The 12,473-nt window shown below is 43.5% G+C and overlaps 2 protein-coding genes across 3 annotated transcripts in view; both read left to right on the top strand.

Moving 5' to 3' along the window:
* LOC139582528 (sushi domain-containing protein 6-like) overlaps positions 1-3,827 on the top strand; it is a 53,556-nt gene extending 49,729 nt beyond the window's left edge. The window contains exons 7-8 of the mRNA XM_071412614.1: positions 29-1,359; positions 1,406-3,827. Coding sequence (XP_071268715.1) covers positions 29-54 — 26 coding nt within the window. The 3' untranslated portion in view covers positions 55-1,359; positions 1,406-3,827. The remainder of the gene's footprint in view (positions 1-28; positions 1,360-1,405) is intronic.
* A 1,254-nt stretch (positions 3,828-5,081) lies between these two features.
* srsf5b (serine and arginine rich splicing factor 5b) lies at positions 5,082-11,145 on the top strand. 2 transcript variants are annotated; one of them, XM_071412612.1, is made up of 9 exons: positions 5,082-5,188; positions 5,691-5,832; positions 6,070-6,140; positions 6,277-6,402; positions 6,760-6,789; positions 7,292-7,364; positions 9,204-9,277; positions 9,411-9,518; positions 9,654-11,145. In XM_071412612.1, exons 2-9 carry the CDS (start codon positions 5,707-5,709, stop codon positions 10,018-10,020), a joined length of 975 nt encoding a protein of 324 aa, XP_071268713.1. In that variant the 5' UTR covers positions 5,082-5,188; positions 5,691-5,706; the 3' UTR covers positions 10,021-11,145. The 2 variants fall into 2 exon arrangements, with proteins under 2 accessions (XP_071268713.1, XP_071268714.1); XM_071412613.1 differs by lacking the exon at positions 6,760-6,789.
* The last annotated feature ends 1,328 nt before the right edge of the window (positions 11,146-12,473 follow it).

Here is a 12,473-nt window from a genome sequence, read left to right as displayed (position 1 = left end):
CTGATGTTATGATCTCTTATCTCTCCAGATATCCCCCTGTTAAAGGAAGCCTGAAGCCCCTGCAGCAGCACCACTCCCCCTTACAGCTGACCAGGAAACACTGAGGCTTCTGCTGGGGCCTTCTACCTGAACTATACCACTCCACCCTACAGCTGACCAGGAAACACTGAGGCTTCTGCTGGGGCCTTCTACCTGAACTATACCACCCTACCCTACAGCTGACCAGGAAACACTGAGGCTTCTGCTGGGGCCTTCTACCTGAACTATACCACCCTACCTTACAGCTGACCAGGAAACACTGAGGCTTCTGCTGGGGCCTTCTACCTGAACTATACTACCCTACCCTACAGCTGACCAGGAAACACTGAGGCTTCTGCTGGGGCCTTCTACCTGAACTATACCACTCCACCCTACAGCTCTGAACCACAGAACTACAAAATTACCCAGCGTACCAAAAACAGGAATCATGTCAAAGAAACTCAACCTCCCTCCACGTCTGCAACTTCTCACACGGCTCAAAGACAAGAGCAGAGTCCAACTTCGCCCCCAACTATTACCAACCGTGCACAGAAATTAGACAAACCATTTCACCACCAGTATCCTCTCCTCGTGTCCTGGCTACCCCTTCTGCAATGATCTCTAAACTACCACCCATGTGCAGAAAACTGCTCCCTTTCTCTCTTACTGGGAACTAACGAGCCCTTAATACCTACGGCCCCCCTCAGCTTCAGAATGGACCTCAACACAGACAGGCAGACAGGCAGACAGGCAGACATGCAGACAGGCAGACATGCAGACAGGCAGACAGGCAGACAGGCAGACATGCATCAAGTGGTTTCAGCTGAATATAGATACATATGTATAAAAGCATACATACTCAGAGTCCAGGTTTGGTACTGTCTGTGTCTCTATGGACATACTCAGAGTCCAGGTTTGGTACTGTCTGTGTCTCTATGGACATACTCAGAGTCCAGGTTTGGTACTGTCTGTGTCTCTATGGACATACTCAGAGTCCAGGTTTGGTACTGTCTGTGTCTCTATGGACATACTCAGAGTCCAGGTTTGGTACTGTCTGTGTCTCTATGGACATACTCAGAGTCCAGGTTTGGTACTGTCTGTGTCTCTATGGACATACTCAGAGTCCAGGTTTGGTACTGTCTGTGTCTCTATGGACATACTCAGAGTCCAGGTTTGGTACTGTCTGTGTCTCTATGGACATACTCAGAGTCCAGGTTTGGTACTGTCTGTGTCTCTATGGACATACTCAGAGTCCAGGTTTGGTACTGTCTGTGTCTCTATGGACACAGCAGAGTCCAGGTTTGGTACTGTCTGTGTCACTATGTACACAGCAGAGTCCAGGTTTGGTACTGTCTGTCTGTGTCTCTATGGACACAGCAGAGTCCAGGTTTGGTACTGTCTGTGTCACTATGTACACAGCAGAGTCCAGGTTTGGTACTGTCTGTGTCACTATGTACACAGCAGAGTCCAGGTTTGGTACTGTCTGTGTCTCTATGGACACAGCAGAGTCCAGGTTTGGTACTGTCTGTGTCACTATGTACACAGCAGAGTCCAGGTTTGGTACTGTCTGTGTCACTATGTACACAGCAGAGTCCAGGTTTGGTACTGTCTGTGTCACTATGTACACAGCAGAGTCCAGGTTTGGTACTGTCTGTGTCTCTATGTACACAGCAGAGTCCAGGTTTGGTACTGTCTGTGTCTCTATGTACACAGCAGAGTCCAGGTTTGGTACTGTCTGTGTCACTATGTACACAGCAGAGTCCAGGTTTGGTACTGTCTGTGTCTCTATGTACACAGCAGAGTCCAGGTTTGGTACTGTTTGTGTCTCTATGGACACAACAGAGTCATTTATGTATAGCTCTGTTACACAGAACACACGTCTGTCTAGGCCTGCACCTAATCAACCACACTCCCAAAGGCGTTATCTCCAACTGCAAGGTTAGTGGCAAACATAATGATGTTTTTATCACTGATGGTGATGATGACTGTGGATACAGACTTGAACTTGTGCATCTCCTTACTCTAATGGGGATAAAGAGAGTCTCTCTCTCTTCAGTGAGGACTGTCTTGGTTTGGGCCTGGGCTGGCGTATGCTGCATGTTCTCTCTCTCTACGATGACGTCCTGCGGCCCACACGGTAACCCTGTCTGTCTACTCTGCATGAAGTCCCTCTGCGACTCTGCTGCCACTCTGGCATCTCCCAAGTAGGGCATTGTCTTGGGTCAGACAGCGCCACTTTTGTCTCGTGTTTCGTCGGAGTGAGGCCACCTGTCAGAAGATGGATTGAGCACGTCACCAGAGCCAGCAACGGGGTTATAAACACACAGGCTTGCCCAGACACTACTGTATCATGATAAAAGAAGATTACCGACACGCTTGCCTTTTTTTCTGTTCATCACAACAACCGATATGTGTTCTGCTCCCTTGTTGATGTGGCTCTCTGGGGTGTTGTTCTGTTTTAGTGGCTACAGTATCTTCTAGACACCTGGCTGTGTGTGTGTGTGTGTGTGTGTGTGTGTGTGTGTGTGTGTGTGTGTGTGTGTGTGTGTGTGTGTGTGTGTGTGTGTGTGTGTGTGTGTGTGTGTGTGTGTGTGTGTGTGTGTGTGTGTGTGTGTGTGTATGTGTGTGTATTTGGCCGTGGAACTGAACAACACGTCATGACTGTTTCATGAATGAAGAGTGTTACGCTATGATGTTAAATTAAGCAAGGCCTTGTTCTGTTGTTTTGTTCAAAGCAGGGGAGTTAATTTTTTCATGATGAAAACATGTTGATTTTTGTGTTTGGTGACTGCACATTGGGTAATATATATTTGTTTTTCCAATCTATTTATTATGTGTGTGTGGTGTGTGTGTGTGTGGCCAGGTTGGGTTCACAAGGATGGAATATCGTCCAGAGTTGCTTCAAAACGGTTAGTAACCCTGTGCATCTGCATCTTTAAAAAGCTGAAAATTCTTGCTCAAAACCAGCGCATTGTAAACAACTATTTTTCTTTTGTTTTAAATGTTTGCTTTAAATGTTCAGTTCAAATTTGAATGAGCACAGCTTTAATTTATCTCTGGTATGTGATGAAAGCAGTTCATATGCGTTTGGGACTTGAGGTCATCACCTTAGCCCGTTAGTTTCAGACGGGGTCTGAGTTGAGTGGTTGTTTGAATTACTTTTTCCACATTAAATTTTTATTTGTGACTGTCTGTCCACCTGTCATTGTCAATTACTTCATAAACGCAAGCAGAGAGTGTTGCCTTTCATTAGATTCTGTTTGTAATTGCATCGCAAGTTTCCTCCATCTTTACCTGCGTTACGATGTTGAAACGTCTTCAGTGTTTCCCCAGTGGCCTTACTTTTGACTTTACTAGTCATACAACTGTCTTGTGTATTTTTCAATGGGTTTTATTTTGGTTTTTGGATGTGATTTTAAAGAAAGTCCATCCTCTTCTCTCTGTCCTCCCCAAAAGGCTTCTTCAGCAACTGTGATATTCAAAAGCCTAAGCACCTAAAACAAATACTTTTTTTTTTCTGTCTGTAAGAAATTGTAACTGTTGCATTGAAGTGTAAAAAAAAAAAAAAATTGAACCATTTTTCTGGCGTCCAGACCACTGATCTACGGTGTTTCCTAGAAAATGACAAAAGAAAATCATGTCCATCTCTTGATTCTGCATTTCAATGATTTCATGTTTTGGTTTTCCTCTGTACATTGCAATGGGCGTGAAGATAGTATTTTAATATTTGTATAAAGTTTAATTTAATTCTACCATGTGTATATAACTATTTCTAATTAAAGCTTTCTTTTGAAATGTGTGAGACCTGATTTTGTTTTTTGTTTTTTTTACATTGAAAATCATATTGGGAGTATGTCCAAATTGGCACCCTATTCCCTATATAGTGCACTACTTTTGACCAGAGGCCTATGGCACCCTATTCCCTATATAGTGCACTACTTTTGACCAGAGCCCTATGGCACCCTATTCCCTATATAGTGCACTACTTTTGACCAGAGCCCTATGGCACCCTATTCCCTAATAGTGCACTACTTTTGACCAGAGCCCTATTGATCCTGGTCAAAAGTAGTGCATTATAGGGAATATAGAGCAATTGGAGGCAAGCAATATTGACATTTCTATACTGGAAAATAATGCAGGCCAGGGGTATTCCACTACAAATTAAAATTCAGCTGAACATGGTTTCCGCTTACACTGCATGGCCAAAAAAAGTAACTTGTTATTTGTGTTCAATTCATCCAGGCAAACATTGCATTTCGTTACTCAAAAAGGTTGTATAACATAAAATAGATTAACGTTGTGGCCTTTTTATTGATTCGGCAAAACTGAATGTTTGGACCTCTACTTTATAAGAGGTCATCTCCTTACCTCTACTTTATAAGAGGATTCTGACCTTCTGCAGCGTCCATGTTTTTTTATTTATTATTTAACCAGGCAAGTCAGTTCAGAACAAATTATTATTCTCAATGATGGCCTAGGAACAGTGGGTTAACTGCCTTGTTCAGGGGCAGAACGACATATTTTTACCTTGTCAGCTCGGGGATTCGAGCCAGCAACCTTTTCAGTTACTGGCCCAACGCTCTAACCACTAAGCTACCTGCCGCCCGACTTCGTAAGGAAGTAGAGAAGAATACACTGTTTAAGATCAGCTGAATTGATGCCTAAAATAGGTCAAATCTGTGTTTAAAGGGTTTTTATTCAGCGGCCCAAAGACTGACATAATAGTAATGTAGTAATAAGTAAGCAGGATAAAATATTGATATACTCATGTGTAGTAAACTTATGAGTGAAAGGCCTGTCGAGAACAGATGCTTGAAGGCCTACCCACTGTTACCTCAAGGACACTCCGAGGATAACCACACCTGATTGTACAGGGTGAATGTGTGTCTAACGTCAGTCATATTATCATGATACTAATTAGCTAGTTGCGTATCTTACGAACAGTAAAGCGCCATGCCATTTCCACCCTGTACTGTGACGACCAACACCAACCATTGTTTTATGTAGATTGTGAACCTTGTGACTGGGTGACATCTAGCGGCTGCTAGATAGTACTGCAACGTGTCATTGAAAAGCCGAGAGAATACGGACTCCATTTTGTGTCCTTCTCGCTGTTTTTAAGAGGCAGTAAGCAGCAAGACAATCCCTCCGAAGAAAAAACCCCACAAAGGTATATTAACATTAACGTTTGTACAATTTAAATGGACGTAACTAATGTTAATGCATTATTGCACTAGTATTGCCAGTGGGAAACGTTAACACGCTAGTTAGCGTTAGCTTTGTTTATCTTGCGTTTGCAAATGCAATCACAAGGCCCCAAAAAATGCACAATGACTGTGTCGCAGCTAACGTTGAGGTCACGATAAACGTTCGGTTTTGAAACCTCTTCGGGATGAGTATACAGGACTACGCGGTTTATAACGTAATTTGTATATTTCTCAAAAAATGTGTATACCTTTTTTTTTTTTAAATACTCCAATTTGTTTACTATATAATTCTAGTTAGGTAAAATTGCTAATGATGTGGGTGTACGCGGAAAATATTTATGGCGTCTTGAGTTAACTGCCACGACGTTCTAACAACATTCCTTCCACATAGTGTTTTTTTGTTTAAAAATGTGTCATTTTAGGGATTTTTAAAATATATATATTTACTGTTTCGCTTTCGGATAGACATCCTACAGCCAGAATGAGTGGCTGCCGCATATTTGTCGGCCGGTTAAACCCGTCCGCCAGAGAGAAGGACGTGGAGAGATTCTTCAAAGGATACGGCCGCATCCGAGACATCGACCTCAAGAGAGGCTTTGGTTTTGTGGTAAGTACACACACCTACACACTGTATTTTCACACTATTGTTCTTAGCCCCAGGCTAAGGAGGCAGTTAGGTCTTGGCTAAGTGCAGTATGGACGCGCATACAGGTTTTGGGGTCAGTATACACACCATGACGCACATATCTGAACTCTACTTACTAGCTAATTGATACCGTAGTTAGCTACATTGTAGAGAGGAGGTCTAGAATAGATCGTCTGAATGTTATAATCTGTTCTCCAGGAGTTTGATGATCCTAGGGATGCTGAGGATGCAGTTTATGAGTTGGATGGCAAGGAGCTCTGCAATGAGAGGTAAAGCAGCATCTCTGTTCATGATGGACATTTACACATCACCACGTTGGCTCACATCAATAAATAGTCCTGGGTTATTATAACAGCCTTCCATAACCTGTTTATGTGTCTCAAGGCCTCATTTTCTCTCTCTCAGGGTGACCATTGAGCATGCTCGTGTGCGCCTGCGTGGTGGGCGGGGACGTGGTGGTGACAGAGGAGGAGGAGGAGGAGGAGGCCGCTTCCCAGATCGCTATGGCCGTGGCTCCCAGGATAGTCGGAGGTACATGGACTTAAATATTATCAGCTAGCCTCTCTTACAATTCCCAGTGTGGACTTTCCACACTAGTCGCTAAACAAATAGATTCCAGAAGACTGTACAGTCCCTTTACAAGTGGAAATTTTAGACAAAATATCCCCAAGGAAAAAAATATTATTAAACCAACTTCAAAACTCTGCTTTCTGTGTTTGGCTTTCATGGTTTGTTTATCCCCTGAGGCACGCATACACAATGTAAATGCATACATACGGTGCATGCATATGCCAGGTGATAGAAATATCGACGGCAGTACCAGCATTTTTAAAAAAGTATGTTTTAATAATACTTTCCTGTGGATATTTTGTCTCAAATTTCCATAAGGACCAACCAACCAAGTGGACAACCGGCAGAGTAAGTTCAAATGACAGTTTATTCAACATTCTGTCTATACAAATGCACCTTTCGGAAATGTGCAATGGATATAAATCCAACCTAATCTAGGAGGTCAGTAAACTATCAGCTCAGTGGGAGGGGCAACACTGCTCTTTATGTCATTGATTATAATCCCGGTTGTACTATTTGATAGCTCTGTTATTTCTAGTCAGAATCATGGGTCTGTATACGTATAAAATCTCAATAGGCGTGTCGATCTAGGGTCTGTTAAGGATGTTAAACTATAATGAATAGACAAGGGGAAACTGATCCTAGATCAGCACTTGAGGTGCTCGTGTTCTCTCTCTCCCACTACAGCAAAAGGTAATAGGCTACTAGTCAGGATCAAATCCAAGCTTTCAGCTAGAAGGAAGGAACTAGCTGTGGATGACTCACCAATGGGTTTTAGCCCGTTGTTTTGGAACCACGGTTCTAGATTATCTGCAAGGTTTTCATGCTTTTCTCTCTTCTCCCACCACAGTAGGAACCCCCCGCCGATGCGTACGGAGAACCGTCTCATCGTGGAGAACCTGTCATCTCGCGTCAGCTGGCAGGTGAGTTCCTTACCTGGGCGTGTCTGCTCATCTACTGTACCCGCCTGTTAGTAACAACACCAGGTGCTGAGTAATACGAGGGAGAGAGTGACAATGCTCAGCTTTTATACCTTCACTAGTAATGATCTCAAGGCAACTGCCTGGTTCACTCCAGGTAAAGAAATTCAGTCATGTTTTTTTTTTCTTTTCTACGTTTTAATTGGAGCAAATGTAGTAATATTTAATGGGCTGAGAGCACATGCATATGAAAATCAGCAGCACTAGCCAAATGTGTTGTTGGTCTCATTTCTCCTTACACATTATTGAACTATAAAGGGCTCTCAATACATAGCCTATCTAGCTCTCTCCTGAGAGCTTCCAGTCAAAATAACCAGCCATAGATATTTACTGCATCTAAAGAATACAGTTTGATTAGATACAAAAGAGAGAAAAAACAAAACTAATTTGTCTGTTTTTTTATTTATTTTATTTTAACCAATTCTTCACCCCTTTATTTGCCAGCCTGACTGTTGTGTCGTATGGACGAGAGCGCTTCTTATGGTGGAGTTAACCCAATCAGGGTCCCTCTCTCTGGGTTGAGCCATGTCGTGCCAGCCAGTGTGCCTGTCGGCCTACTCCTAGTTGGTATCCTCCTGCTGGTCGTATGAGTGCTCCCTCGCTTGGTTGGGGGGTGAGGTCCCACCCCTCCCGGGTCCCACTACCCACTCTGCTCTAGAAGCACTGGCGTGGCCGGCGACCACTTCGCTTGCACTCGCTGCACGGCGGGAGCGCTGTGCTGACAGAGAGGGAGAAATCGCAAACAGAGAGGCAGATGGGCAGAAAGAGAGGAGAGGAAAGAGAGTCGATGATGGTGTTGATGGTGGCTGGCGTGTTGGTCTGATCGATGGTGGTTCGTAAATTTGAGAGGCTTCAATCGATCCATACACCCCCCCCTCATTACCCCCCCCCTCCCCTTCGTGTGCTGTGATTCCGTCCGCACATCGTGAGAGGTGCCCAGAGGTGGATAAAATCTGCTGAGCGAGGTCACGAGAGGTCAAGGTTGGATGACGAGGTGCGATCAAGGTGGTTATGGTATGGTGGACTAGGAGAGCCTGCTGCGGCCCGCTCCAAGGGGGGTCTCAGGTATTGGTTTCCTCTCTTCCTCTGTACTGAGACTGAGGGGGGGTGCCGAGCCCTAGACAGGGTACCCGTCCCAGGCGTTAGGGGGCAGGGAGCCCTGTGCCCTCGGCTCCTAGCTAGCAAGAGACAACTTTATTCAATATGCTGCTCAACACAGCTCCTCTACTGCTCATTCAGAATGTTCTATTTGGACTGTTCTATGTAGTTGTTTAAAGTGAGTGGGGTCCAAGAATATAAATTTAATGCAAAATTCAAAAAAATATTATTATTTTTTTAGATCAACCTGACATCTTTTGTCTTTTTAGCTTCCTCCATTTTACAGATCCAATTTAGAGAGTACGTTTTTATGTACTTCTGGGAGGGCTTTATTTACATTTCCTTTTGCCAAGCTCTTTTCGCCTTGCTTCAAAGGAGTTTCTTAAGGGAGTGTGTGACATTTCCAAACAGTTTCTGTCCATTTGGCTTGTCCCATATATCAACATGCACACAGACACCTAACTGGTAATTGGAACAACTACTTTAACACAATGACTTTGTCGCTGGACCAGGCAGCCAGGAATTCTGCTGTGATCTCTGAGGTTCTTGGACCCCTCTCGTCATCCCTGTTAGTCTCTGTAGTTCCTCCTATGATATCTAACCTTTTTCTCTCGTTGGTGAATATGATACATTATGATGACTGTTTATCCTGTTCCGGTCCTAACTTAGCCTGTTGTTGTGTAGGACCTGAAGGATTTCATGAGACAGGCTGGGGAAGTCACGTTTGCAGACGCCCACCGCCCCAAGCTCAACGAAGGGTAAGAATAATAAAATACTGTTCTTTCTATACGTGTACACTTGCCAACATCCACACACTCCTAAAACCTTTTTACATTCAACCCACCATGTCAGTTGTATTCTTCTGACCTCTTTTGTTTTGTCGGTCTTCAGAGTGGTTGAGTTCGCTTCTTACAGTGATCTGAAAAACGCCCTTGAGAAGCTGTCTGGCAAGGAGATCAATGGAAGGAAAATCAAGCTGATTGAGGCAGCAAAGAAGAGGTGAGTGGTCTGGAGAATAAGCCCTTCTAGATGTTTCTACTAGTGTTTCCTCTAAGGAACTGAGGACGGCAGGATGCATTATCAGTAAAGTGATGAGACGGTTGGTTTCACCTTTTCCTCTTTCTCCTTCTCCAGGGGTTCCAGGAGTCGTTCCCGCTCTGAGAGCTCTTCTCGTTCACGCTCCCGTTCTCGTAACCGTTCCCCGTCCCGCTCCAGGACCCCCCGTCGTTCCAGGTCCCACTCCCCCAAATCCCGCTCCCCCAAGAGGGACTACAACCGCTCTCGTTCTCGTTCCCACAGCGGCTCCCCAGCCCCCCGTGCTGCTGCCCCTGGCTCCCCACCTCCCAGGGCCAAAGAGACCTCTTCCTCCTCCTCTAAACGGCCCTCCAAGCCCAGCAAGTCTGCCTCCCCCCACTCCCCTCCCCCTGCACAGCGTGCACCTTCCAGGTCTCCTTCCAGGTCTCGTGGCTCTCGCTCTCCGTCTACGGACAGCCGCCACTGAGTATTGAGAACACCTAACGCAGGAGTAAACACATTTTTAAATGAACACACACCTAGTACATAAATACTCACATTCAGACAAATGTGAACACACACTAACCCCACTGTTATAGTAAGACGACAGGGCAGGAACTGTTTTACCCAGCGGTTCTTGCCTGGTGTCCCTGTATTTTCCCTCTGTTTCCTCCCTCCAACCCCCTCTTCTCTTCTGACATAGCTGACCTTTGACCTACTTTTGTATGGTGGGTGTTCTCAGTAGAAGCATGTCTCTTGCTGTGAACACAATGAGGGCTTTGTTTTCAATTTGAGCATCGAGTTTAAAACCTTCTGGGGTTTTGTTTTGGTTAGTATTTTTATTTGTAATAATGGATGTAATTCTTGGTAAGGTATTACATTATTTTTTTATCATTCAAGGCTCGTGTGGTGACTCCCCCTCTACCGGCTTTTGGTTGTCAGCTCTGATATCATGAGCTGTTGAGAATTAAAGTCCGTTCCATGATGGCTATGAATGTGATTGGCTTAGGTTTTGGGTCGAACCATTCTGATCTCCAATGTAGGGTTCGTGTAAAGTAACCTTTTTGGGATTTGATTAGTTTTATGCTGTGATTATTTTATTGAATGCCATTTTTTCTTTTTTGGGGGTGTATCAGATTGTGATCTGTTTTTTTTGTGGCGGCAGTAAAGGTGTTTTATCCTCAGTTAAGACGCCTGGTGAAAACATTGTGGCAGGCTGTGTTATTATTTAACCCGTTTTGTATTGAAGGTTAAACAGTTGGTTAGGGTTAGATGCACACCGCCATTAACCCATTTATATTGAATGTTTAAACGGAGTGGTTGTCTGTATCTGTACTCTTTGTTTCTATAAAGCATTATACACGTTTCCTTTCACAATGTATTGTAATGAAGCGTCGACACAACCTAGAGAATAGTTTGGAAAATAACTATTTTTCATGCTAAATTAAGTGTGTGTTTTTTTTCTCTCTCCGTGTTCAATATAAGGGTTGTATTTGTACTTAATTGAAAAAGAACAAGACACAGCAAACGACAAATGAGAACAGTTTTAAATAAAGCGTCCAAGACATTTTGTATGTCAGAACTTGAGAATAAAGTTAAACTTCCACAAAGAGTTGTTTGTAAGATGGTCTTAGTAATGGATCTAGATTATATATATTTTGTTGTTGAAACGTTCAGTATTAAAACGTCACTTATTACAATGTTTTCTATAGCTTGTACACACAGACATACTGCACTAGCTTGCCTTGATCATAAATACACATGTAGTACAGACGGTACGTAGTTTTAATTACTAATTTCATTCCAGAAATTTGTCATACGGTAATCAATTGGCGCAATCACTCCACCTTTTCAAAGTGGCCGTGCCTCACCGTCAATGCAGACTCCGATTGTAAATGCAGTTACTGAGTGTTTTCAAGTCGACTGTACATCACTGATGTGATTGTTTCTGGATGCTCAGAGAGAAATACGGATCATTCAGAGTGTAAATTCCGGAACATTCTGTGACTGTTAGGGATCCCTGTTAGTACATGCCGATGCAGCAGCTACTCTGCCTGGGGTACAAAAACATTAAGGCACTTACATGATAAAACAGTACATCATAGTTACATTCTGCATCGTACATATGTGGTGTATAATACCACCATACAACAGTATTACAATGTTTGTGTGCATATGCATGTGTCTGTACCTTTGTGTGTGTCCACAGTCCACGCTGTTCTATAAGGTGTATTTTTACCTGTTTTTTAAATCTGATTTTACTGCTTGCATCAGTTACCTGATGTGGAATAGACTTCCATGTAATCATGGCTCTATGTAGTACTGTGCGCCTCCCATAGTCTGTTCTGGACTTGGACTGTGAAGAGACCTCTTGTGGCCTGTCTTGTGGGGTATGTATTTGTGTCAGAGCTGTGTGCCAGTAGTTTAGACAACTTCTAGCCTTGATTTTCATTCTGATACCATATCTACAGTCTTTCACCTTTTAATGTGTATAGTGTTACTTACTAGGTGTTGTCCAATGAATTTCTGTAACCATTCCCTCTTCAAATTAGGGTTGATTGGAAAAAGCTGTTCAAAAGAGGATAATGCATATCTTTGTACTCCCCGACGAAGGCCATGCAGCCGAATTGTGTTAAGTTTTTAATCTTTGTTTCCACTGAACATGCCATTCAAATAAAGGCATTTTAATTAGTTATATGAATATTACCTTGGATCTCCTTTTTGAAGACTGCTCAGTGCATTCAGCTTGTCAACACTTCTTACAAAAACAAGTAGTGATGAAGTCTGCTCCACTTTGAATCATGAGAGATTGACATGCATATTATTAATGTTATCTCTCCGTGTACATATAAGGGCCAGCCGTGCCACCCTGTTCTGAGAAGAATTACAATGGTCTAAGTCCCTTATGTGGCACTTGACCACACGACTGAACAGTAGTCC

This window comes from Salvelinus alpinus, chromosome 8 (assembly GCF_045679555.1).
Source record: "Salvelinus alpinus chromosome 8, SLU_Salpinus.1, whole genome shotgun sequence".
NCBI lineage: Eukaryota > Metazoa > Chordata > Actinopteri > Salmoniformes > Salmonidae > Salvelinus > Salvelinus alpinus.
This window is presented reverse-complemented; position numbering and strand designations above follow the sequence as displayed.